Here is a 27,726-nt window from a genome sequence, read left to right as displayed (position 1 = left end):
CCAAAAGCACGTCCCCTATTCTTCAAACGGCCCAAATCTAGTTGGTCCTGATGAAATTTTGGGTGTGTTTGTATGACTCAGCAGGATGGGAGTTGCCCTGTTTTTGGAAATCCCTGTTCTTTTTAACTGATGTCTCACACGGCTACGGATTAATTTCACTAGCCTGTGGCTTAACACCCACAAACGGAAACAGATTAATCAGGTATCTTGCTGACACTAATTGTAAAGTTACTGGTTCGCTGTCAACCAAGCCCATTTTTTTCAACGCACAAAGATTCCTGGTGAAGCAGCCATCAGGAATATGACTCATAGTTCTGTGTGTAACATTCTGATTTAATTCCTGCAACTTGCCATCTGTATACAGGTCATAAAACAAGATCTGGGTTCTATCTGAATTCATACAATAGGCACGAAGATGAAATCCAGTCTTTTCTTTCCGTGAAGTTGGGGCTTGAGGCATGCAGTTGACCAAAATGCTAGACATGCCCACTGTGAGCTAGACTTCCTTAGTTGGGTGGAGGGTGGAGAGTCGTCTGCCCACATTGCAAGAATCCATTTAGAGACGGTCCAGTTTAAAACAGGCTTATCGATTTGCAGGAAGGGATCCAAAAGGGATAGCAGGATGGGAAGCAGGTGATTAAAATCTTACTGATCAGTTGGGTTCCTCAAGAAATCCTGACATACAAGTCTTCGATCAAGATGCCTGGAATGTGGTTACTCCGTCCATGGAAAAGACAGACAAGCTGGGCTGCCAAATCATAAATTACCTTTTGACATACTGTAAATTTGACAGGCTAAGAAGGACTGCCCTGTTCAAAATGGTTATCCAGAAGCCACACACACAGACCTCTTTGTCTCCGCCACGCAACTGCAGTTCTTACACATGCTCTTCTGGCATTTGGTTTGATTTTTAAAAAGTTAAAATCCTGCCGTGTGTAGATATCCTCGGCTCAGGGTTCAAAACAATAAGGCCATAAGCTGAAATCAATCCCTTCTTGCAGCTTCTGTAGTCAGGGGTTTGTCTCCCCACTGACGACTTTGTGGAGGGGGGCCTCCAGGGAAATGCACCAGCTTTAGGTCTCAGCCGTCTGTAGCTGTCCAAGCCGATCCAACTGTGATAGAGGGTCTGCTCCCTGGTTCCCACTGATGGCAGCGTCTGGTAAAGGTTTCCTGGTGTTCGACCTATGAGGAAAAGGAAAGTTGTGATAAATAGCGAGGGCCCCAAGGATGTTTTAGATTACCCAAGGCTTCTGTGCCCTAGATCCTGTCATTTTGAGAGACACATCTCCACCTTGAGACCAACCACAAGACTGAAAGATCTGTGATTTGAGGACTTTCTCTTCGTTCCCTTTCCCCTGCTTTCTACAACATCTGGAAGGTTTACACACACTGATTGATGATGTGCCATCAAGTCGGTGTTGACTCCTAGCAACCACATAGGTAGGTTTTTACACGCTTTTTTGTCCTAAAGAAGCTATGGAATTTGGGTGGGGTCTTTTTGGTGACCCAATACAGGTAGTCCTCACTTAACAACCATTTGTTTAGCAATGCTTCGGATTTGCGACGGTGCTGAAAAACCCAACTTGCGATCGGTCCTCGCAGTTAACAACCGTTGCAGCATCCCCACAGTCACGTGGTCATGATTCAGGCGCTTGGCAACCAGTTCACATTTACAACCTTCACAGTGTCCCACAGTCACGTGACCGCCATTTTCCACCTTCCCAGCCGGCTTCTGGCAAGCAAAATGGGGAACTGTGTGATTCACTTAATGACTATATGGTTCACTTAACGACCGTGGTGATTTGCTTACCGACTGCCGCAAAACGGTCATAAAATCAGGTTGGGTTCACTTAATGACCGCTTCACTTAGCAACCAAAATTCCAGTCCCAATTGTGGTTGTTAAGCGAGGACTACCTGTATGTCTACGATGGATTTTTGTAATCCAGAAAAAGACTTCTCCCCTGGTATTAGTAAGATGTAGCCCTGGGGAACACTGGTAATGGGCTGCGTTTGAGGAAGCCCCTGGGTTCACAGAGGGCAAGGAAGCTCAAAGATGCTTCGTTGAGGCCCGTGGTCACCAGGCCTGGTAGATCCCAATCCAACAACCCATCCAGCAGCAGCTCATTGCCTGCCGAGCAATGTCGTAGCCGGCGGAGTCTAATGGATCTGGAGGGCACCAGCTTGGGGAAGGCAGATTCAGAAGCCCCATTATAGAAACGTCCAAGTGGAAAGACTTCCCGCAAGGCCAGAAGCTATTAATAATCAATCTCTGAGAAGGCAGAATGCTTTGCAGCTGCATGGGACGTACCTCACTTCCTCGTATTTCTTTCCTCTGTAGAAATTGCTCTTTCGGAGGAGATACAGCAGCACCACGTCGCAGAGAAACACACCCTGGATGGGTTGGAGTGGCACAAACAATCAGATATGAACACGGCGGAATTCCACGTGTTCACGATAACCTTTTAGAAAGGGCTCCTATCTGCAGTTGCACGCCTGTTTTATTCAGCTTGAGTCTGGCATACTTTTAAAGCCCCAAACTCTCAGAGCAGCTTAAGGTAATACATGATTGTAGGCCACGGCAAGAGAAAACCCGTCTGGCTGGGAGTTGGAATCCCAGCACGTCCAGAGGGCTGAGTGCGGTGAGGTAGGAGGAAGCTCTAAGGGGTTCCTTCCAAGCAGAAATACATCCAGTTGTTCCACTGAATGCTTCAAATAAGGGGGAGGGGGGCTACCCAGAGAGAGGGAGGGAAGGAGGATGAGAAAGAGGGGAAGGCAGGCGAGGCAAGGCGAGGCGAAAGAGGAGAAGGAAGGAAGGAGAGAAAGGGAGGGAGGGAGGATGAGAAAGGGAGAAAGAGAAGGAAGGAAGGAAGGAAGGAAGGAAGGAAGGAAGGAAGGAAGGAAGGAAGGAAGGAAGGAAGGAAGGAAAAGACAACAGCTGGAATTCACCAAGCTTGGGATGGGAAAGACATTCCAGAGGTGACAGACCACAATTGTGTAGACCAACCACATGTAGCTTAAAAGGATATGCATCTGTGTCTCTTCAATGCCTGGCCTTCTCTTTCTTCCCTCCTTGGAATCATGGACTTGGAAGGGACCACCAAGGTCATCTAGTCCAACCCCCTGCTCAGTGCAGAATTTTCCTAAAGCATTTCAAACTGGCTAGCTAGCCTCTGTTTGAAGACTCCGGCACCAGCGGCCTCATGAAGTGGCCGGTTTCCCTTCACTGGAGCTCTGCTATGCTGGCTGGGGAATTCTGGGAGATGAAGTCCACACATCTTAAAGGTGCCAAGGTTGAGAAACACTGCACTGGGGCATCAGAGAGCAAGCCCATTCCCTCCCTACAGAACAGACTTTTAGATATCTGAAGGCAGCCACCCTATCTCCCCACAATCTTCTCTTTGACATCTCTCTTTCCTCTAATCCCTTCTTGACTTTGTTGAAGGACGGCACATGTTTTAAATACAAAACTAATCCAGCAACTGCTTGCATCCATCCCGAAGGATTGACCTACCGCTCCCATCAGTGCCAGACTGGATCCCACGTTGATTACCGTTGGAATGATGTTAAATTTCCCTGCCTGGAAGAAAATGCAAAAAGAGTGAATTTGGTCAGATGCGCCCAGCTCTGGATTTCACGGTTTGTGTTGCTTAGACGGTTCCTCCAACATGATCATTATTTTTAAGCCTCTTCCCTTCTCAGCCCAATAAGGCAGCCTATGGTGATTCCAAAACTCTTGGAAAAGTTGCTACAACTGTTTACTAACAATAAAGTAGTATTTAATAGGATTTTACTACAGGTAGTCCTCGCTTATTGACCATGTGTTTAGCAACGATTCGGACTTACGACAGTCCTTGCACTTACGACCGTCGCTGCATCTCCACGGTCACGCGATCACGATTTGGGCGCTTGGCAACCGGTTTGTATTTACGACCGTCACAGCATCACGCGGTCATATGATCACCCATTTTCAACCTTTCCAGCCGGCTTCCGGCAAGCAAAATCAATGGGGAACCCTGTGATTCGCTTAACAACCATATGGTTCACTTAACGACCACAACAAAAATGGTTGTAAAATCAAGTTGGATTAGCTTAATGACCGCATTGCTTAGTGACTGAAATTCCAGTTCCAATTCTGGTCATTAAGTGAGGACAACCTGTATATTACTTTTAATACTTAGATAACATTTAATAGTTGTCATAATTAGGCTACTGCTCCTACCCAACCTGAATCAAAGTCACTGCATTTATTCTAATTGGCTTTACATTTAAAGGCTAAATCATATTTAAAGTTTGTCCTGGCCCCCTGAACTTTTTTTGGAGTGCAGCCCCTAGCACGCTACTCAAGGTCCCATGTGGCACCCCACTCTTTATGTGTGGGTCTCTGTTTTAAGCCATCCTGACACGTTTGGGTCTTGGTGATTCATTGCTGTGTTTGAGATCCAGCCTTCTCTCAAAATCACAGGTAGTCCTCGCTTAACAACGGCAATTAGACTGGAATTTCCATCGCTAAGCAATGTGGTCATAAAGCGTGATATCATGTGACTGTGCCGCTTAGCAACGGCAATCCTGGCAGTCCCTGGTTGCTGTCGTTAAGCAAAAATTGTGGGCCATTAAGCGAGGAGCTCAGGTGACAGCAACTTGCAACCTCCTGCCGGCTTCCTGCGAGCAAAGCCAACGGGGAAGCCGGCTGGAAGTTGCAAGTCCCGGGTCGCTCTCAAGCAGGTCGGAGGGCGCGTGGGTACTGCAGAGCGAGGTGGGGGGTGCAGTACTGCGTGAGCGCGTGCTGGCTGGGGAGGGGGTGGTGCAGCAAGAAAAACTGGCGGGAGCTACAGTACTTCCGACTTCCTGCCAGCTTCCCCACTGACTCTGCTTGTGGGCAGCTGGCAGGGAAGGTCGCAAACAGCAGTCCCGTGACTGCGGGACGCTGCAATGGCCACAACTTCGAGGATCAGCCATAAGTCCCCCTGGTTCAGCGCGGTCACAACGTCGAACAGTCTCTGAATGAGTGGTCGCTAACCGAGGGCTACCTGTCGATACTCTTTTAAAACCTCGCTCTAATTTCTGAGCCCCTGACCAAAGATCAGAACTTTATTCCCTTTACTTGATGGGTCTCTGGAGAGAAGGGTCAGAGGTTAATAAAGAGTCTGTGGCCATACTGAGACTTTCTGTGAGCTGTATTTTATTCACGAGCAGGAGTATCCGGGGGTAGGGTCAAAAAAGTCAAGATGGCGGCCACAACAGCGTGACCGGAGCTTTGTTCCTTTTTATGCGCGTCGTAAAAACAGGCAGAGCTCTGATTGCACCGTTGCGGCTGCCATCTTGACTTTTTCGGCCATACACTCTGGATGCCCATCTTTTTGACCACATCCTCATGTCAATGCTTTTCCGGAGGACTGTCAGGGCGTCTAATTCCCCGTTCAGCGCACAGCAGTCAGGTGAGGCCTCAGGCCAAGAACGGGACCTGCGTTTTTCCTAGCTGCGCCTGACATCACCTTGCCGTTCACCATAATATCAAAGCGGATCCCATAGGCTTTGATCAGCGTTCGGAAATCGACCTCCGATGTGTTCCGGTAATACTTGGCAAACCTGGAAATCAAGAAATGTAGCGTGATTTTTTTCTCCAAGAGGAAGAGAAACCTCTTTTTCCTTCGGCTTCGTTGCCGGCAGAATCACTACAGGCTTACCATCTGATTAAAGCCATGAAGTTGGTTGGCATTTCATGGAATGATTAAGACTTCTGTAAGATCTGACTTTGCATCAATTTAGGGTTCAGCATCATTAATTTTTTGGACCACCCGCTGCAGACATCCCGGTACTTGCTGCCAAGATTATAGAGGAAGCATTTGGCGTTGTGAAGAAGGCTCCTTTCCCTTTTTTATCAATTAATAATTAATTCATTGGTAGTGTATAAAAACAAACATGACTAACAGTGTCCATCAAGGAAGGAGCCCCCCCCCCCCCATGCATGAAATTCCCATTATTAAAGCTCCTGGAAATTTTGAAGATAACTGCTCTAGATCCTTTACGGATGGATGTACAGTATCTTCAGCATTTATATCCTGCCAAATTCAGGATTAAGGTTAACAGTATGGATTCTAATAGAAGAGAAGGTCTGAATTCTTTTTTATGATGGTGCCAAGTTCAAATTCCCCCCAAGCAGGCACCTACGTTGGGCAGCAGCGATTTAGGAAGATGCTGGAGGCGGATGATCACTTCAGTGACAATGGCATCAATTCATATTGCACAGGAAAAAATGGTAGACCACGCCTGTATTTTTGCCAAGAAGACCACGTGGGTAGAAAATATAAAATGATTGATGATATAGTGCCGGATGATGGGCCCCTCAGATCGGATGGCATCAGGATGCTACTGAAGAAGGCCAAACACCTCCTTCTCCATTACCTGAAATTGTATCCAGAGGAAATGGACTTCTCCGCAAACTTGTTATCCAGCCGGCTAAAAGAATAGCAAGGGTTGCATTTCGATGGTGCTTGATCTAAATCGCAGTCCCATTCGATCTGAATTCCAATCACACCACCCTGGATAAAGAACAGACAGGTTTTCTTCAACCTTTCAAAAAGCTCTTCTCGCTCAAAGGCCCTGGGAGACCCATGGGAGTTGGCACGCTGGGTCCAGGGCCTATCTTAAATATTGTGGTTCTGAAGGGCACCACTGGACGGGGCAAAGTTTTGAGGAGGTATTTTGGTTTCACTCAAAGCTGTGCATACTTCCCAAGTACAGGTAGTCCTCACTTAATGACCATTTGTTTAATGATGGTTTGGACTTATGAATGGTGCTGAAAAAACCAGTCCTCACATGACTGTCACAGCGTTCCCCATGGTCACATGATCACAATTTGGGCACTTGGCAACTGGTTCGCATTTATGACCATCGCACATCTCATGATCACAAGATCACCGTTTTCAACCTTCCTAGTCGGTGTCTGGCAAGCAAAATCAACGGGGAACTGCATGATTTGCTTAATGACCATGTGGCTTGCTTAATGCCCACAGTGATTCACTTAACAACTGCCACAAAAAAGGTCATGAAATCAGGTCGGATTTGCTTAGTGACCACTTCGCTTAGCAACCAAACTTCCGGTCCCAATTGTGGTTGTTAAGCGAGGACTAGCTGTAATGCAAATCTCACTTCTGAGGAGCAGGGCACTGCTAAGGTCCTTCCCACTTTGCTATCCAGAAACAGAGTCCTAGAGTTAGTAGGGGCCAAGGAGCGCAACCTCCAGCTGAAATGTAGAATCTCTGATGAGATATCGCTGGCCAACAGCTGGCCAGCTTTTGCTCAAACATATCAGGGTTCAAAGGGGAATCCATCACCTTTGGGAGTCACTGGTTCCACTATCAAGGGTCCCATAACATTATTTTGAAGATTGGAGAGCAGGTTGGGCCGAAGCGTGGTCCCACCATCCCAGCGAACAGCCCGCTCTCAGCTTCTTGCCATATTTCCCTCTGCCCATCACAACCTTGACGGAAACTCCTTGCCCTCGTTTCCCCCTCAAACTCTCCCCGACTCACACCTTCCTCCTCCTCCCCCCCAGCCATGGCAACCAACCACACGCATCTGCATCCTTGTTCCTCCGCAGCCACAGTCACTTCTCCAGGTGCTCCTGCACGCGGCATTCAGAGTGTTTCCCAACCTCAGCAACTTCAAGGTGTGTGGACTTCAACTCCCAGCTGCTGGCTGGGGAATTCTGGGAATTGAAGTCCACACACCTTAAAGTTGCTGAGGTTGGGAAACACAGCATTCAGCCACCTGGGATAAGCCATTACTGGGAGTTATCCACCATCCATTTCCATCCACACCACTCACTACCCTTTCAAAGCAGCCCCCTCCTCACCCCAACCCCTCCCCCAGGCAGACTCCAGAGTTGGTCACAGATCACAGATCATACCACTCCATCAGCAGCGAGAGACAGGAGGGCTAGAAGATGGGAGATGCCTAGAGAGGGTAATATGGCAGCCATGTCTACAGTTATTTTTATTGTTTTGTACACTACCTAGTGAGAGGGGGCAAGTAACCGTCAAATAAATAAAATAAATAAAGCAGTGTCCTGGTTCCAAACAGGAGGACAAGAAGCAGAATTGCTGCAGGGTTTGGGTTGGTGTTCACAAGTCCCCTCAACCCAACCTCACCTCTGCCAACTCAGCTCCCTCCAAGCCATGTCTGAAGGTCCCATTAAACCTCCCTAGTGGAGAGACAGTCCTTCCCATGTGGGAAAGGAGACCCTGTCACACCTCTTCATCCCTTCCTTGCGATGGAGTTTTAAAATGTTAATAAAAGAACTCCAAGCAGCCAAATGACAATCTTGCAGAGGAGAAGTGTGAACCAAAAAGGAACTTGCACATTAAGCTTAATTACGTTCAGAAATAAATTCAGTCTTCACACTGTAGTTAGATGAAGAAAAATAGAGATAGCTTACTTTTATTCAGTAGGTCTGAACACAGGTAGGTTCATAGTAGAAAGCATTTAATCATTGCTGGTTCTTGGCAGCAGAGGATGGTTGGAGGGCTGCCTTCCTGCAGCAGCTCCTTCTTGCATGTGTGCCGGAAATCAGGTGACCCGCGTGATATCCCACAAGCACAATAGAGATGTGTTTGCTAGAGCGACACCCTTATGCTTATGAGACAATGCTGAGTTGATCCCTGGTAATTCCAACACCTTGATCACTGTACAAGGGGCCACCACCCAAAGGAAGGAGCAGACCAATTTTTTTCATACCTCTAATGCCATCTCCTGAAAGTTGCTCCCGGCCCAGCTGATCAGTTTCCCCAGGGAGAAGATGGGGCAGTAAGGTTGCTCTGCTCCATAGTGACATGTTTTCAGATAGGCATCATCCTTGGTGTCAAGAACGTTGGTTCTGCGTCAGAAAGGCGGGGAAGTGAGAAGTTCAGGAACCTGGTCATTCAAAAATGCAGTGTCCATGAGCAACACAGGCTCTCTCGTGTTCGTAATTGAGTATCACATCCAGTTATAACATCTACTCACAGGCACAGATGCTTGGGGAAAGTCATCCTGTACAGTAAATTTGTCAGGGTGGAATTGATTAATAAATCTGTACCTTCTCAGCAAACTAAAGTTCTCTGGATCCTCCAGGGAAAACTCACAATGGATACAAAGCCAGTATCAAATTACAAAGTGGATACGCCTGAGAAGTACAAGTAGGAGACTTTTAGGAGGAAGGGTCCACATTTAATTGTTTTTGCATGTTTCCGTTCTCAAAATCCAGGAAATGAGATTGATGGTGTACTTGGGTGGGATCTGATTTCAGGCTACATGCTGCCCCCCTGCACATTTGAACAACACCCAGGGCTGTGAGGCTGTGGCAAAAAAGGCCAAACTCATCCCAGCTCTCTGCTGAATGCCCAGAATTGTGAAGATGATCTATCCGCAGTATTAACAGTCCACCTGGGATGTCTCTGAGCACTATCAGTGAAGAAGGCAGCGGGCAGGTTGGGAAGATGGTGGTAAAAATGCCCAGAAGGAATCTCTACAGAACATTGAAAAGATTAAAAATAGGCCAGAAAGAAAGGGAATACTTTCCCTTTGTTGTTTGTCCATTTATTCCATTTATATGGCCGCCCAAGTGACTCTGCTCAGAGTTGGGGCCAACTGCATTTCAGTGGGGGTGCAGTATTCCAGAAAGCAAGGGCCACCACTGAAAAGGCTTGGCTCTGGCTTTGTCTCAGTGAAGGAACAAGGACATTGAATGAAACCACCAAGGAGAGAACAACACCCCCACCAACATGGGCAGGGCAAGCCGCTGTATACGAACAGGGAGTAAACCCCACCCTCAGCAGCTCTGATGGTGTTACCTAGTCCGGTAATGAAACGTCTGCAAGCGAACAGCCAAGCGCAGAGACCCCCTAGGGCTCCCCACTTCAGCCCTGAGCTACAGAAATTCTCTTCTACTGAGACCAGAGCACATCTCTTCCAGCAGCCAGCACCCAGATAAGCAGGGATTAACACCAGATAAAAAATCAGGCAGAAAACAATACCCCAATCAAGGAACTAGCAAAGAGACAAACAATCAGACAGACAGACAATCAGAAAACAATACCCCAAATGAAGGAACTACCAAGGAGACAAACCGTCAAACAGACAATCAGAAAACAATACCCCAGTCAAGGAACTAGCAAGGAGACAAACAATCAGACAGACAGACAATCAGAAAACAATACCCCAATCAAGGAACTAGCAAGGAGACAGACAATCAGACAGACAGACAATCAGAAAACAATACCCCAAATGAAGGAACTACCAAGGAGACAAACCGTCAGACAGACAATCAGAAAACAATACCCCAGTCAAGGAACTACCAAGGAGACAAACAATCAGACAGACAGACAATCAGAAAACAATACCCCAAATGAAGGAACTACCAAGGAGACAAACCGTCAGACAGACAATCAGAAAACAATACCCCAGTCAAGGAACTAGCAAAGAGACAAACAATCAGACAGACAGACAATCAGAAAACAATACCCCAAATGAAGGAACTACCACGGAGACAAACCGTCAGACAGACAATCAGAAAACAATACCCCAGTCAAGGAACTACCAAGGAGACAAACTATCAGACAGACAGACAATCAGAAAACAATACCCCAATCAAGGAACTACCAAGGAGACAAACCGTCAGACAGACAATCAGAAAACAATACCCCAGTCAAGGAACTAGCAAGAAGAACCCCCCCACAACCAACACTGGCGGGGCGAGCTGCTGTATATAAACAGGGAGCAAAGCCCACCCTCACTCACACTGATGATATTCCCTAGTCAGGCCATGAAACATCTGCAAGCAAACAGCCAAGCTTGGAGAGCACCAAGGACTCCATATATTATCTCTGACTATGGCAATTACAGTCCCCTTATTGTCATAGGTTGTTTACAAATGGGGCCAGCCACCAGTGGTGTGCTGGAGTGGCTTGTACCAGCTTGTGAGAGCCGATTGTTAAATTTTCTGAAATTTTGCAAGCTGGCTGAGAGCAGAGCCTGGCGCACCAATCAGCCTTTTGTTGGCTCGTGGCACAGTATGGCCGTGTTGTTGGCAGAGCCGGTTGTTATACATTTACCAGCACCCCACTGGCTGCAACCCACCACTTCCATCTTCAAGAGGGCTTCCAAAATGGCAAAAAAAACAACAACAACTGGGGGACAAGATACCAGCTATAGACCTCATTTGGGGTAGTACCATATATACCTGTGTATAAGACCATCCATGGATAAGGTGACCCTTGAAATTTTAACCAAAATACCATGAAAAATGCACCACCCATGGATAAGCCAACCTGCATTTTTCATGGTGTTTTGGTTAAAATTTCAAGGATTGGCTTATTAACGGATGGGCTTATCTGCGTGTACATACCCAAAATACAGGTACATTTCAAAGGTTTTACCGTATATCCTTGTGGATAAGCCCATCCACGGATCAGCAGACCCTTGACTTTTTAACAAAAACATCGTGAAAAATGTAGGTCGTTTTATCCACGGGAGGCGCATTTTTCATGGTATTTTGGTTACCCTGATTTTAGAACTTCATTGCTTAGGTGCATTTCGGCCCCTAAAATTCTAGGCTTATCTGTGAGTATATATAAGTGAAAAGGAGTAGGTGTGTCGGTTCTGCAACAGATTTAGGAGTCCAGGTACGTACACACAATACATCAATAAAGCTCAAAGATGCTGGCTGACACTACCCAGTGGAGATGTCTGCGTATCACAGCTGTGCCCCTGAGGATGTGTAGCCATTTAAAGGGGTATGAAAAATCAGGGTAGCTTCTGGCTATGAAATAAGTTGGATCTGTATAGTTCGCATCATGGTGATGTTCAAGAAGTCCTTGAAAACTTGTCTGTTTTCCAGACCTTGGGTTGGGGCCACATATAGGACTTTATCTGTTAGTCGGAATGTTTATTCCAGGGGCACATTGTTTTTTTTCCACTTTTATATTGTTTTCATAATTTTAATGCTGTATGCTGCCCAGAGTCTTAGGGAGTTGGGTGACCTTCTAAATTTAATTTAAAAATAAGTTAAAACAAGGAACTCCATCACTGAGATTTCAGCCCACTCCAATCCCATGCTGAAATAGAGCATCTGAAAGAACAGAAATTCTTTTTTTCCCTTCCTTTCCTTATTCCCCTCTCTCATAACCCTTGGCCCACCTATCACAGAGCACCTTTCTCTTTTTTTACCCTGAGGTCACCCCTCCAAAAATTTGGCAACTTGTTCCCACAGGCAGAGCATTTCCTCGAATGGTGTTGAAACAACAAAAAAAGAAATAAAGAAGAAAAGAAAACTTACTTGGAAAAATTAAACCTGGGGAAGCGGATGGTGTTCTTGATGTACACCGTGAAATTATCAGCATTAGCCAGAAAAGCTGATCTTGAAAATAAATAAATACATTGGTTAACTGAATTATTTCATACTTGAGTAGAATCAAACTATATTTTAGTTATGTCTGCAAAAGGGTCAAATCCTCTATAGATCTATACAGGTAGCCCTTGCTTAAGTACCACAATTGGGACCAGAATTTCAATTGCTAAGCGAAGCGGTCATTAAGCAAATCCGACCCGATTTTATGACCTTTTTCGTGGCAGTCATTAAGAAAATCACGTGGTCATTAAGTGAATCATGCAGATCCCCGTTGATTGTTCTTGCCAGAAGCCAGCCAGGAAAGTCGAAAATGGCAATCATGTGACCATGGGATGCTGCGACGGTCATAAGTGCGAACCAGTTGGCAAGCACCCAAATTGTGATCACGTGACTGCAGGGATGTTGCAATGGTCGTAAGTGTGAGGACTGATCATAAATTGTTTTTCCGAGCACTGTCGTAAGTCCGAACTGCCACTAAACGAATGGCCATTAAGCAAGGACTACCTGTAGTTTCCATGTCACAGTGAAATCAAGGACCCAGAGGTGGTGAGCTCCCCTTTGTTCCATATGTTCAAGTGGAGGCTGGGGAGCCATTTCTTACAGATGCTTTAATTTGAATTCCTGCACTGAGTAAGGGGTTGACTAGATGACCTCAAGGGACACTCCCAATTCTAGGATTCAAATGCTCAGCTTCTACGTAAAAGGTTTTTTTTTTAAAATGCAGGAGTGGAACCAACTTTGGGCTGTCTTTCCTCTCCACTGGACACCAAGCTAGTATTTCACAGGTCCCACTGATGTTGTTCCCAACTTTTATACACAGCCCGGTCTTGATTCCTGTAGGGGCAAACAAGATCATGAGAAAAATGTCAGCCAGCCTGTAATTTTGTGGTTTGCTGGGATAATTTTCAGGTGGGTTTGGGAAGAGCGATAATGACAGGCATGGCCGTGGAGCGGGGCGGCGGGGGTAATAAAAGTCAAGATGGCGGTCACAACCGAACATGATGCACATAGCAAACAGGTGAGGTTTCAATTGTTCAGTTGCATCCTCCATTTTGTGCTCATTCATTTTGATGAAGGGGCATTTCCTTTGAAAATACCCTTCAAAGGAGAAGGGAAACGTTTACAAGTTTTTATTGTAAACCTCCCAGAGTTGCTCTCTGAGTGAAATGAGCGTTGACTAAATTTGAGGTATAGGTAAAGGTAAAGGTTTCCCTTGACATTAAGTCCAGCTGTGTCCGACTCTAGGGGGCGGTGCTCATCTCCGTTTCAAAGCCGAAGAGCCGGCGTTCGTCCAAAGACACTTCCTCCATGGTCATGTGGCCGGCATGACTACATGGAACGCTGTTACCTGCCCGCTGAAGCGGTACCTATTAATCGACTCACATCGGCATGTTTTCGAACTGCCAGGTTGGCAGGAGCTGGGACTAGCAACGGGAGCTCACCCCGTCACGTGGATTCGAACCGCCGACCTTCCGATCAGCAAGCTCGGCAGCTCAGCAGTTTAACCTGCAGCGCCACCGCATCCCCCTAAATTTGAGGTATAAATAAATAAAATAAAAAATTACCATCAACCTTATGGGGGGAAGGGTTTCCATAAAAGTAAAATAAATAATGCAGAGTCCTGGGTGCTCTCTGAGCCTTGCTGTTTTCTTGCAGACGTTTCATTGCCAGACTGGGCAACCTCTTCAGTGCAGTGTGGGTGCGCTCTGCTAGTCTTCTGCCAGGCATCCACAAACACCAGCTAGCAGTCAGAAGACACGATGAGAACTCCTTAATCTCACCACACATGGACAGACTCAATCACAGTTCCAACTAGGAAACTGTGAGCATCCTAGACCAAGCCAAATCCAAAAAAACGCCAGAGAATTCCCGGAAGCCTGGCACTCAGACCGAGCAGCCGTCAGCAGACACATAGAGGCAAACCACATTGACACACCATTCAGAAGAGACAATAGGAAAGCCAAAAGACCAGGACACTCCCTTGCCAGCAACCGACACCCAGATATGCAAAAATCAGCACTGGGATCAACACCAGATGAACCAGCAAACAGCACAATACGCCCCAATCAAGGAACTCTTAACTCAGGCAATCCACCCAGCAGCAAACAACGGCCCAGTCAAGGAACCCGCAAGGAGAGAACACACCCCCAGAAACACAAGCAGGGCAAGCCACGGTGTATAAACTGAGAGCAAGGCCCTCTCCCCCCTCGCACTGAAGACGGTGCCTAGCCTGGCAATGAAACGCCTGCAAGAAAACCACAAGGCTCAGAGAGCACCCGGGACTCCACAGTTCAACCCTGACCTACAAATATTTGCTTCGATTGGTAATAAATAATGCCTACCCCCACGACTCAAATTCAAAACCAACTCCCTGAAAAGATTTACAAAATAATAATAATAACAACAACAACAAATGCAGATACCCACTTTGCAAGAGAAAAGTAAGGGTAATCTTTTAGAGATTTTGACATAACCACATTTCCAGCTTTAGAGGAAAAAGAGGGAACACCTTGGAAGAAATTTTGGAAAAGAGGGACAGGATCGGGAAACAAACAGCTAGCGAAGGGCTAAAAATATTGTTTAAATTTTTTTTTTAAGTGCCTTCAAGTTCATCCAGGGAAAAGTTAAGTTTTGAATGTGCTGCTCCTCCCTTTTCTGATGTTATTTAGGTCTTTCGTTCATCACCGGGCACTCTTCTGTTCTTCCCACCTTTGCAAAGTCAGTATAACTTTCCCATTTGGTTAAAAAAAAAGTGGTATTTGAAAAAATGTCAGAGAGAACAATTAACTCCCATAATCTGGTGATTAGCAAAATAGGCATGACTAATCCTCCTAGGGAATTAAGAGCTTTCCTCAACAGAAGGACCTCAAACACTTCATTTTTTTGCAGAGCAAACAGCATACCCAAACTCAGGGTTCCCACTAACCTTGGGGGAAAGTGGCTTTTAAAAGCCTGTAAAAAAAGGCTTTTTTACCCTGCCACGGGGCTCCCACCCTTGGGACACCTTGTTTTGTGTATTAGACTTCATGGCATTCTGGAAACATTAAACCAGTGCTTCCCAACCTCGCCAGCTTTAAGGTGAGCAGACTTCAACTCCCAGAAATCCCCTGCTGGCTTAACTCTTAAAGCTCTTAAACCCTAGGGAATTCTGGGAGCTGGAGTCCACGCATCTTAAAGGATGCTGGCTGAGGAATTCTGGGAGTTGAAGTCCACCCGTCTTAAAGTTGGAGAGGCTGAGAAACACTGCATGAAAACTGAATTACTGTGGTGCTTAAAAGTTGGTGAACCCTTTTGAATTGTCCATATTTCTGCATAAATGTGGCCTGAAATGTGATCTGTTCTCCACACAAATCCTAAAACTGGATAAAGGGAAGCCTATGACACAAATGAGTCAAAAACATTATACTTGTTCTCTTATTTATTGAGGAAAATGGTCCAAAGTTACCTATTTGTGTGTGGCAAAAGCATACTGAAAATTCAAAAGGGTTCACAAACGTTTTGTGCACCACTGTATTCCAGAGGGCCTCCAAGCATTGGCTGTTATTTATCCTTCTACCTTGTAATATGAATGTGGGGGACCATGTAGGGATTGATTTTGATTAATTATGCCATTTAGAGGTGTTGCTTGATTTTTATTAGAGATTTCTCTGGCGTTTTTAAACTTGTTAGAAAGGTTTTATCGTCATCAGGAATGTGGCATTGTTTACACTGATGTTTTAATCAGGCACATCTCAGCCGCCATGATTGAATGCAGTTGGTGACACACTCATTCCATAAAGAGTAACAATAATAATAATAATAACAGCAGTTATACCATTGCCGGCTACCACTGCTTCTCCTGGAGTGCAATCTTGGTCACGGTAACACAAGGCATCTGGAATACCCGGGTTCTGGAAGAGAAAGAAAGCACAGAATCTTCTTCTCAAAGACTAAACTCAAGGCCGGGAGCCAACTGGCATTCTTCCAGAATACACATAGTCCTCGACTTACAACTACAATTGGGTGGTCATTAAGTGAGTCATGCCTGATTTTACAACCTTTTTTGCTGCAGTCATTAAGTAAATCACCATGGTCGTTAAGTGAATCACATGGTTGTTAAGCAAATCCGGCTTCCCCCATTGACTTTGCTTGTCAGAAGCCAGCTGGGAAGGTCACAAATGATAATCACGTGACCTTGGGATGCTGCAACTGTTGTAAATACATGCTAGTCGCCAAGCGCCTGAATTTTGATCACATACCACAAAGACACTGCGACAGTTATATGTGCGAGGACTGGTCGTAAGTCACTTTTTTCAGCGCCGTTGTAACTTTGAACGGTCACTAAATGAATGGTTGTAAATCAAGGACTACCTGTAATCCTTAGGCTGATCAAGATACAAGGGAGATTGGGGTCTAAGCATGACATCCGATATTGCCTTCTTCCCATGAAGAACCATTCAAGAAACTAGGTTTGTTTAGCCCAGTGTTTCTCAAACTTGGCCACCTTAAGATGGGTAGACTTCAACTCCCAGAATCCTAGGATTCTACGGTTCTGAAAAAAGAGCATCTTATCGAGCTATAAGGGGCATGCAATACTTTCGTCCTGATTCCAAAAGAGAAAAAAATCAGGCTGAAGTGCTTTAAGCATTCAGCAATCATCCTTCCCTTTCCCTCTTGGGGTTATTTGTGGCAAAAAGCCACTCTCCGTTCCTAATGCCCCAGAGCCGAACGTTTTATTATTTTATTATTCATGAGCTTCCCAGCATCAGGTCAATTGATGGAACCTACTATTTGGCTTGACCGAAGGCAAAACACAAATCAGTATTTGTGCCAGGCAGCCGAGCAATATCATCACAACATGCTTTTTTTCCCCCAACCAACCAACTCAAGAGACCCATTGAGCAAAATCACTGCCTTTTCTGCAATAATATAAGTGAAGCCCTAGCACGTTCCATTCTTACAAGTAGTCGTGACTTAACGACCATTCATTTAGTGATAGTTTGGACTTATGACAGTGCCGAGAAACCAACTTACGACCGATCCTCACACTTACGACTGTCGCAGCATCCCGGGGTCACATGATCGCCATTTTCGACCTTCCTAGGCAGCTTCTGGCAAACAAATTCAATGGGGAACAGTGTGATTCATTTAACAACCATGTGGTTTGCTTAATGCCCATGGTGATTCGCTTAACAGCCACTGCAAAACGGTCATAAATCAGGTTGGATTCACTTAATGACCGCTTCACTTGGCAACCAAAATTCCAATCCCAATTGTGGTCATTAAGTGGGGACTACCTGAATTATCCTGGAATCTTTTGCAGTTTAGATGTCATGTCCAATCCTTCTCTTTCACATTGCATCCTAAAGTTGACGATATATAGAATTTGAAGACTGTCAGAGTTGGAAGGGAACTCGGAGGTCATCTATTCCAACCCCTTCCTCAGTTCAGGAATCCATACAACATGTCTCAGCTATATGTCTGTGCACGCTTCCTCTCCTTGTGACACTTATTTTAAATGTAGTTGGGTGTATTTTTCCAATGAAGAATTAGGGTGAATTTCAAATATTAATGCAGTTAGGATCTGTTAGAGATGGGGGGGGGGACAGCCAGGAAAGGCAGAAAAAGGGGGAACTGGCACGAGCCTGGAAGAGGAGTGGGGGGCATCTGTGGGTCTGAAACAACCACCAGCCCAGGTGGGGAGAAACCCTGGAAGAAGCCTTTCGATCCTGCAGAAAGCCCCTGCCTTAACGAACTCATTAGAAACGGGGGGGGGGAGTCCTCCCACGATTTCCGAGATTCTCTGTTGACAGAACGCTTGCCAATTAACGCGTTGCAATTGCTAATTGCTGACGGGCTTTTACTCTGTCTCACCTGTCACCTGCCTCCTAAGGACCGCCTTCACCTCCCCTGCCTCGCTCCAGATTAAATCCTGCATCAGTCGGGCCCAGGGTGTTTTCCAAAGGTGGCCACTTTAAGATGGGTGGACTTCAACTGCAGTAAAGTTCAGAACAGGCCTTTTGTACTAAAGGGGCAGGAATTCTGCCAGGCACAGAAATGTTACATTCGGACCAAACTTTGCATTTTGCTTTGGCTAGAGCCCTTTTGGTGGTGTTGCTAATGCTAGATAGCAATATACTGATCACTCACTCCTTTCTGGTTTGAACCTGGGCCGCCAGAGTATCAGAATCTCCTTTGCTGTATGCTCCGCGTGGCTTGCACACTCACTCCTTGCAGTTGCACACACTCCTTGCACGCACGCCACCCTTGTCGACTTTAAGCCCATCCTACCTCAGCGCAGGTATCTTGCCGCTGGTTGGGGGTGATGATCAAATTGGTCATTACGAAAAAAACACTTTCGCCCTAAGGAGGGGGAAGGAATTGGAAAAAGACCGTTTCAGAATTTTGCGAGAAAAAAGGGAAGGGAAGGGATGGACCCTGTCCACGAGGGACTGCCAACTTGGCAGGGTCCAGGAAGAGGGCCTTCTCTGCCATGGCCCCCGCCCTTTGGAACAAGCTACCCCCAGGGGTAAGACAGGCCCCCATTCTTCCAGCCTTTTGGAAAGGAGTAAAAACATGGCTATGCCTCCTGGCCTAGGATGGGAGGGGGGACAGCTGTTCGTGTGGGTGGTTGGCCCTGTCAGGGCGCCAAGGTTAAGAGCTTCCCATCTTGAACTTTATATTCTATATTCTATATTTTATATTTTATATCTTGTATTGGTATTTTTATGTAACTTTACTGAATGTTTTAGTGATTTGCCATTTTTATTATTTGTAAGCCACCCAGAGTCATCGTAGGTGAGAGGCAGAGAAATTTAATAAATAAATAAGGGAAGGGAAGGGAAGATATTATAGTTCTTTTTAAATCATGCGCATAGTGTGAAAAACAGCCCTCCGTTCTGAGAACACCAAGATCTTTCCTTGAAATCACAATATTCACAAATCTGATGTCTAATTTGGGCCGGGGCGGAGGATTTTAATAGGTATATAGCAGTTGGTTTTAATACATCCCAGCTAGCCATTGCTGATTCCATAAAAGCTAAGCAGAGTCAGATTCAGTTGGATGGGAGACCACCAGGGGATCCCAGGTTGTAGGCTAGACTCAGAAGGTGACATTCTAGAATAGTGTTTCTCCACCTTGGCAACTTTAAGACGTGTGGTCTTCAACTTCCAGAATTTCCCAGCCAGCCTGGCTGGCTGAGGAATTCTGGGAGCTGAAGTCCACACGGGTTAAATTTGCCAAGGTGGAGAAACGCTGTTCTGGAAAAAGGGGACCACAAGCCAATTCTCTATTGTGGTCAAGAAAGCTGCGTGGATGGGTCCACGAAGTCACCAGGAGTGGTTTCGAGTGACATTTTGTGGGAAGTCAGGAAAATATTCTCCTCTACCTAAACAAACGGAGAACCCCTGCCAGTCCCAAAGACACCACCCTTCCCTAATACCAGGCCTTTCAAATGGATTTGACCACTACCCCCCATCTCCAGCATTGAGTTACTGGCTGGGGATGATGGGCCCTGAAGTCCAAGCCTTCTAGGGCCTACCAGTTTGGGGAGGTTTGGAGGAGACCATGCAGAGGAGGTGAACCAAGTGGTAGCTTCTGACCTGAACATCAAGAAATCTGTAGAGAAATTAGTGAGCTCTTCGGTCCTTTCATTCTCCAGAGCAGTGTTTCTCAGCCTTGGGAACTTCAAGCTGTGTGGACTTCAACTCCCAGAATTCCCCAGCCAGCAAAGCTTTGCTGGCTGGGGAATTCTGGGAGTTAAAGTCCACACAGCTTGAAGTTCCCAAGGTTGAGGAACACTGCTCCAAAGACAGACCCTGTTCTTGGAGCAACGGAAGCCGATATGGACCATGGGAAGTCAGCCCTAGTACCTGCGGGGGCATGATGTAGTCCACCACATCCCAGATCCTCTTGCCCATGTCTGTGGTGTTGGTGAAGGCAACCCCCTTCACCTTGGTGATCACCGAACTCTGGATGGAGGTATCCACTTCCTGGTACCCTTTCTTGACCATAAACACCCACCTGGAGGGGCCAGAGGAAAAAAAAAAGGTTAAGCAGTAAAAAAAAAAGGCACAGGGGCATGTGCGTGTGTGAGTGAGAATCAGAGCTGATTTAATCAGGTTTTCAATTTCAAGAGAGCAGATTTTGGTTGGACTTCAGGCACAGTTTTCCAAGTTCAGCAGCAAGCTGGTGGCATCTCCTTTGGAAGGACTTACGTAGAGGTTGGCTGGCCATCTTTCACAGATGTTGTAATAGTAGATACTGGCCCTGGACAGGGGGTTGGACTGGATGATCTCAAAGGTCCCTTGCAAGCCTTACATCCTACGGTTCTGTATCAGAAGACTTTCCTGATGTAAGAGCTGTTCAGAGGAGGAATGGATGCCTCAAGAGGGGATGGACTCTCCTTTCTGGAGCTGTTTAAACCAAGACTGGATGGCGATCTGTCAGGGATGCCTTTAATGTAGCCAGGTCTAGAGAAGAACTCCTGGGAACTCTATTTTATTGAAGAGTTTATTTTTGCACTAGGGCAGTGTTCCTCGACCTTAGCAACTTTAGAATGTGTGGACTTCAACTCCCAGAATTCCCCAGCCAGCCATGGTGGCTGGGGCATTCTGGGAGTTGAAGTCCACACATCTTAAAGTTGCTAAGGTTGAGAAAGACTTTACTAGGGTATAATAATTTATTTCAGTAGGGTATAATAACTGAAATCTGAAAGCCTGCCAGTTTCACTCCCTTTTACACCAAATAGCATCATGCCAGGCTTATCTTGAGTTTCTTTCTCACTCCCTCTTCCTTCCCCAGGCTAAGCTGATGCTTACTTAACAGTCCTTGCGTTCTTTCTTCAAAGCTATCTCCATATTCCTCTACACGGTGGTGAATATCTGCACTGGGCAGGGGGTTGGACTAGATGATCTCCAAGGCACTTTCCAAACTTTACATGCTTTCATTAAATTAAATTACACTACAAGGAAGCCCATTTCAGTAGGACATCCGGAAGAATGTCCTCATGGTAAGATCTGTTCAACAAAGAAGTGCCTTTATATGTATTTATCTATGTGCAGAATAAATTTATCAGCTAAAATTCTAAGCGACGTATAACATGCCAAAATAGTAAACCATTATAATAGCAAGATACAATACTAGACTATAATATGGATGAATACAGATTTGTACATCCATTCTGGTGCCTGATGCTGTTTTCTCAATTATTTGTTCAATATTTTTACATAACTTTTTAATACATCCATATGTGGGAACCATTTTCAACAGATGGCAAGAAACTTACTCCTCTCCCTTTTCTTCTCTATAACCTCAACCTGCTAGAAATAAGAAGCTGTAAATAAAATGATTTAAGAGCAACTTGATTTAAAGGGGAAATGAGGCAGTCATCCTTGCTTTACTTTTTTTAAAATGAACGAACAGTGGGCTTTGGAGGAAATGCTTTCTTGTCTGATTTAAATTCTGATTGTTCCAAGAGCCCCCAACTGGCATCTTTCTCAGGAACAATGAAAGGTCCCAAGTGGTTCAACTGCATTCTTCATCAGGCTGGAGACAAAAAAAGGGAAGAGATGCTATGCGGGCTTTGTAGCAGGGATGAAATGGAGAAGCCAGGCACATTTGGCATCGTTAAATCCTCTCGTTAATTATTTATTTTAAATGTTTGCATTATACAGTACTGGGACCCGAGCTTTTTTATATTTTGATCCTTCCTGTCCTATTATGTTTGCAGTTTATCGATCCAGTGTTTTAATAATTCTGCAATCTGTTCCCAGGACACGGTAGCTAAAAGCCAGTGGCATATCTCCACTTATTTGCAGGACTCACTTTCCAGTTATACCCAGAAGGCAGCTTACAATTTAAAACAGCACACAGAAAAAAATGTGGAAGGCAACAACGAAGATTAATTAACAATTAAGATTATTCCACATAATGCTCAGCAATTGCCCTTTGTTGTAAACCTCGAAGTGGCTTCAACAAATAAAATGTAATTATAGGAACAAATAAGCGAAAACTATATCAAAATATACATTTATTTAAAATGCAGGGGAGGAAGAAAAAAAATGATGATGATGATATAATGCAGAGCTGGGCGACTCTTATCAGGGGAGGTGAATAAATAAGCAGGTGGAAAGATATTCTAGAGGTGTCCCTGGGGGCCAAGGGCAGAAAAACTAAAAGTCATTGGGTGACAGCATAATGCATTGTGACATTGCACGCACAGATATCTGAAACCTTACATTCCAGCAGCTCTGCTTTTTTCATTTTGACACACACCTTCAACCTTACAGATAATTTTGAGTTCTCCCTAGGCTGAAGTTTATTAAGCTCTTCGTAATTATTGAGTTTCTTTTTCTTTTCACTCTGTTCAGCTATTTTAGGAGTTTTATTTTATCGCAGGGTTGGATCTGTTTAGCATTTTGGATGGGAGACCACCAGGAAATGTATTGGTTTGGAAAAATTCTGTGACCATCCATCTTAGATAAATAACTCTGGGTGGCTAACTACCAATCCACAAAAAAGCAAAGTAATCTGTTTAAAAAATCCCTGTAAGCAAAATAACAAAAAAAATGCAGTTAAAAGAATCATCGTGCCATCCCAAAGTTGTAGGTTCGATTGGGATGTCAAGAAAACATCCAGAAAAGACACACAATGGAGGGGTCTTGGGGGGGGGCAACTTACCTGTGCTGCTCAGCTGGCAGGTGGGAGATGGGAAGGGGGTCTTCACAGGCCTCTGTTTTAAGAAACAAGGGAATTTGGGAATTCCTACCTACTTGGTTGGCTATGTTTTTTTGTAGTTTTTCATATATTTTGGTTTGGGGGGGCTGCATTTTTTTTTTCTTTCTCTCTGTAAAATTTGTTAAGGATGAATTTTTAAAAAGTCTTAAAAAAAAAAAGAGGAAAGCTTTGGCTCAGGCCTTTGGATAGGCTGACATCCTATCCAAAGGCCTGAGCAGGAATCCCTAATGTGGGGAGAGATCTCGGAGCCCGGAGAAGTCTCTGTTTCGAAAGCCAGAAGAAAATCCTGCTTTTTTTGGCAAAATGAGGCCATCCCCAAGACCTTCGATTCCCAACGATGCTCGTCAATGCATCTGAGAGGCCCAAGGGAGACTCAGCCAGATGCAGCCTTATTCTCTCAAAGGATGGTGGGATCTTTATAGGATGGGGAAAGGCTGCAGAAGAAGACGGTGCCAAGCCCAAAAGCCAGGAAATGATGCCTTCTAAGAAACAGAACAGGATGCCCCAGAAAATCTTCACTGCAGCAACAAATTAAGATGGTGGGGATCCGACTTCCCTCCATCTGGGCCAGTGTTTCTCAACCCTGGCAACTTTAAGACGGGTGGACTTCAACTCCCAGAATTCCCCAGCCAGCATGGCTGGCTGGGGAATTCTGGGAGTTGAAGTCCACCCGTCTTAAAGTTGCTAGGGTTGAGTAACACCAATCTGGACTATGGAGCCCTTGATTAGAAGTAAGTATTTCTCTGGGTCTTGATCCAAGCAGCTAAAGGCAAATCAGAGTGGCTAATGGGAAGCAAATAATCCCACAAGGCACTAGGGAGGTTGTAATAAAATGCAGCCCGAGTGATGAAGAGACAATTATTTTGAAGAATAAACCAAGGACGCTCTCTCCTGCTTGGCCAAGCTTTAGCTACAGACTCAGAAAGTTGCATTCATCGATGGAGGTTACGCGACCCCAGATAAGGGCGGAGGGCTGTTGTTGAACAGAAAAGAGTTAGAATCTGGATTTTTCAGAGAGGATTCTCTGGAGAACTGTGATAAGAGAAAAGCAGTTAAACCTGTAAAGGGAGCAATTGCCTGGATCAGTGCAGAGAAAACGAGGGCTTTGGATCACAGCAAATCCGGCAGATGCAAACAGAACCGGCCCTCAGTTTCAAAACTGAAAATTTTCAAAATTGCAAATTGACATCAGTCAACCCACCCAGGGTGCATACATGGTATATGACCTCAAGAATCACGTACAATATCTACCGAAACCATGCAAAATTTTGAAAATGCAGCACGGTGGCAATATTTAGCCTGTGAGAATATCCACCCTGGCCTCTGGTCCCTTCCCGTTGAGTCAAACGGAGGAAACAGGCATTTTGTAATTTTCTTGGGTGAAGCATCCCGTGTTTCCTGTTTGTACCTAATAAGGCCAAACGGTGAAATATTTGGAAGAAAGCCGCAGGTTTTACATTCTGGTGATGGAACAGAATTTGTGAATGGAGAGATGTCTGCTTATTTAAAGGAAAATGGGATTATTTTTGAGAGGCACTCCTTATGAACTGGATACTCCAGTTTAAATCACATTAGACTTTCAGGATCTAAAGCATGTTTCTCAACCTTGGCAACTTGAAGATGGATGGACTTCGACTCCCAGAATTCAATTCCCCAGAATGGCTGGCTAGGGAATTCTGGGAGTTGAAGTCCACACATCTTCAAGTTGCCAAGGTTGAGAAACACTGCCATAGGGCATGACTGGGACACAGTGAGATGCCCTGATTTAGGGATGTGTTAGTCTACGCAGCAAAAAATCAGGAATCCGGTAGCATCTTTTTCAGCTAACACATCTTATTCAAAAGCTCATTTCATCAGGTGCTGTGAAATGGCTAGAGGGATGTATAATTTAAATTAGATTTTATTACTATATTTTGCTATTTTTTTTCCTATTTTGTTCACCTTATTGCCCTTTAGCAACAAGGTTCCAGATGGTTTTGCAAAAATCAGGAGTCTGGTAGCCCCTTTTCCGAAGATCGAATTTTATTAAAAGGTGTAATTTTTGGTGAGTTGCAATGTGTATGGGTGATGCTCCTAAAAAACAAACACAGCTTTGACTGCACCATCACGGCCACCATCTTGACTTTTTTGACCATGCCCTGAAGATACCCCTGGCAAAGATAATTTTCCCTTTTTCTGTTTTCTCTTCTAGGCTAAACTCCAAGCAGTGAAAATATCAATGCTGTCTATAGGGTGGGAGCATATCAAAATTGTGGTAAGGAACCCCTGTGTAACTCAGGGAGGGAGACCTTTAAGGAACTGGAAAAAAATCCCATATAGAATGTCTGCATTGTTTGTTAAATTAGCACCGTTGCTTGCATTAGAAAAAAGCACAATTCAGCTAATAACAGAGACACAAGAAACACCACTATAATTCAGAGAAGAACAGGGTGTGTGTGCAAGTGCAGGTGTGTGTCTGGGAAAGTCCTGTTCCTCTTCCCACACTTTTATAATCATCTGAGAGGCAGGAACTAAAGACTTTAATAAGGGTTAGTACAAGATTTAGATCCTTGAAAACTGCAATAGGAACCCACAGTCCTCCGTTATTAGCAAGAGAGCCAGTGTGGTGTAGAAACTGCCTGGAAACCAGGAAGCTGTGGGTTTGAGTCCGGCCTTAAATTCGAATCCTGCCTTAAGCACAAAGCCACTGGGGGACTTTGGGCTGGTCCTTCTCTCTCAGCCCAGGAAGGAGGAAGCAAAGGCAAACCACTTCCAAAATCTTGCCAAAAGATTGGTCAGTGTTTCTCAACCTCGGCAACTTTCAGATGTGTGGACTTCAACTCCCAGAATTCCCCAGCCAGCATCTGCTGGCTGGGGAATTCTGGGAGTTGAAGTCCACACATCTGAAAGTTGCCGAGGTTGAGAAACACTGGTCTAGACTAAGGAGGCTAGACTAAGAAGTTGAGAAAACTTTCTGAAAGAAGGCAGCAGGGAACCACTTGCACACGGCACGGCGAGATCCATGAAGCCCCAGGAATCTAGCTGGAGACTGGAGAGTGTCTTTACCATCTTTTAAAAATGTTTTAGCATGCAAAACAGCCTCTTTGCGCATTCTGCTGGGTTCTTTCCCCCCCTTCCCTTTCTCATTCAGCCCTTTCTAAACTGGAAATGTAATGAACAAGAATATAATGAAAGGCAAAGCTTGAAAAACGTCAAAAGGCCAACATTCACAGGGCAAGAAATCCCACCCTTGTTCACAAATCAAGTTGGTCTGTTAAGTTTGCACGCCTGCACTGCATATTTGACAGGGTTATGTTTTGTTCTCTGTCCTGAGGAATGGAAGAAAATAAAGTCATTCCCAAAGATGGGCCGCATTGCAGTTAGAGGTCAGCTGACATAAAACACCAAAGGTGGGTTTACGGTTGTCCCTGAAACAACAAACAGGGATTGTGGAACCAGGGAACAACTGATAGAAGAATAGAATGAAAGAAGGGAGCTGGAAGGTGGCTGGCTGGGGAATTCTGGGAGTTGATGTCCACACGTCTTAAGGTTGCCAAGTCTGAGAAACGCTGATCTAGATGAACCCATTGTTCAATGCAGAATCAATAACAGAAAGCACCTACTTTAATAGCTCCCTTATTTAATGAAAAACCTCAATACTGGATGCTATATTTCCAACACAGGTGATGGGGTTTCTGAGCCTCTGAATACCTACAGATCACCTTTACGCTTTCTTCTAAACTGAGACAGAATAGCCATTGTCCTAGCCAGTGTTTCTGAACCTCAGCAACTTTAAGCTGGGTGGACTTCGACTCCCAGAGTTCCCCAGCCAGCATGCAAACAGCATGCAAACAGCATGGTCCTAGCTGTTTCTCTCTAGTTATAAGACAACTCCAATCTCTGTCCAGGGAAAAAATTACAGCATTTCCTGGTCTCTGAAGGCTTTTTCAGCATGATGCACACCAAAACAGCCTGGCCGAGGCAAGCGAGCTTCCTATCATATTGCTCCCCAAAAGAGAAATGCAGATGAGTCACAGATGTTAAGAGAAGAGGTCCAGGCTCCGTTTAATTCACACGGCACAGAAAATAGCCTAATGCGGATAGGCTGAGTTTGTCCTGAATTAAAAGGGAAAAGATTTAGCTATTTGTCATGGCAGCCAAATGGAGCCACAACAGTGCTTGCGTGCAGATGAGTCCAGCTAGGAAAGAACGGATAAAATCTCCCTCTTTTCACACCCCGTGAATAAAGATCTTTCCTCAATTCCCCCCATCTTTCCTTCTAGCAGCTCCCATTCAGTGGGTTGCTGCAAAGATATGACCATCCCAGCATCAGTAAGACCTTTTGGAAAGATGAGTTGCTTTGCCAGAAAGTACGAACATGTCCTTACCCGACAGTGTACACCAGGATGGACAGCTGGACCACACGGTAGAGAATCCCCACCTTCTTGTTCTTGGCAATGACATATTTCTCGGTTTTATAATCGAAGAGCGACAGGCACAAGGCTTTCCAGGCAATCCGGCCCATCTTTGCCGGTTCCTGAGCATCAGCAACGCATCTGACGGATGCAGAGTCTGCTGCAACGGAGAAGGACGGGGAGATGCCTTGCAGAGGGAAAAACCAGCCCCACGTGCACAGCAGGGAAC

At 45.3% G+C, this 27,726-nt stretch overlaps 1 protein-coding gene across 1 annotated transcript; it reads right to left on the bottom strand.

The window, feature by feature from the left end:
• Nucleotides 1-986: 986 nt before the first annotated feature.
• P2RX5 (purinergic receptor P2X 5) lies at nt 987-27,726 on the bottom strand. Its single transcript, XM_063295536.1, has 12 exons — nt 27,471-27,726; nt 20,238-20,388; nt 18,657-18,728; nt 16,201-16,276; nt 13,124-13,220; nt 12,315-12,395; nt 8,738-8,876; nt 6,404-6,540; nt 5,494-5,587; nt 3,513-3,578; nt 2,310-2,392; nt 987-1,182 (listed from the first exon to the last, which is right to left on the bottom strand). The coding sequence occupies exons 1-12, from the start codon at nt 27,605-27,607 to the stop codon at nt 1,074-1,076; spliced, it is 1,242 nt and encodes a 413-aa protein (XP_063151606.1). The 5' UTR covers nt 27,608-27,726; the 3' UTR covers nt 987-1,073.

Source organism: Candoia aspera, chromosome 1, assembly GCF_035149785.1.
Source record: "Candoia aspera isolate rCanAsp1 chromosome 1, rCanAsp1.hap2, whole genome shotgun sequence".
NCBI lineage: Eukaryota > Metazoa > Chordata > Lepidosauria > Squamata > Boidae > Candoia > Candoia aspera.
Note: the sequence above shows the minus strand (reverse complement) of the source record. Positions and strands in the feature narration are given on the sequence as shown.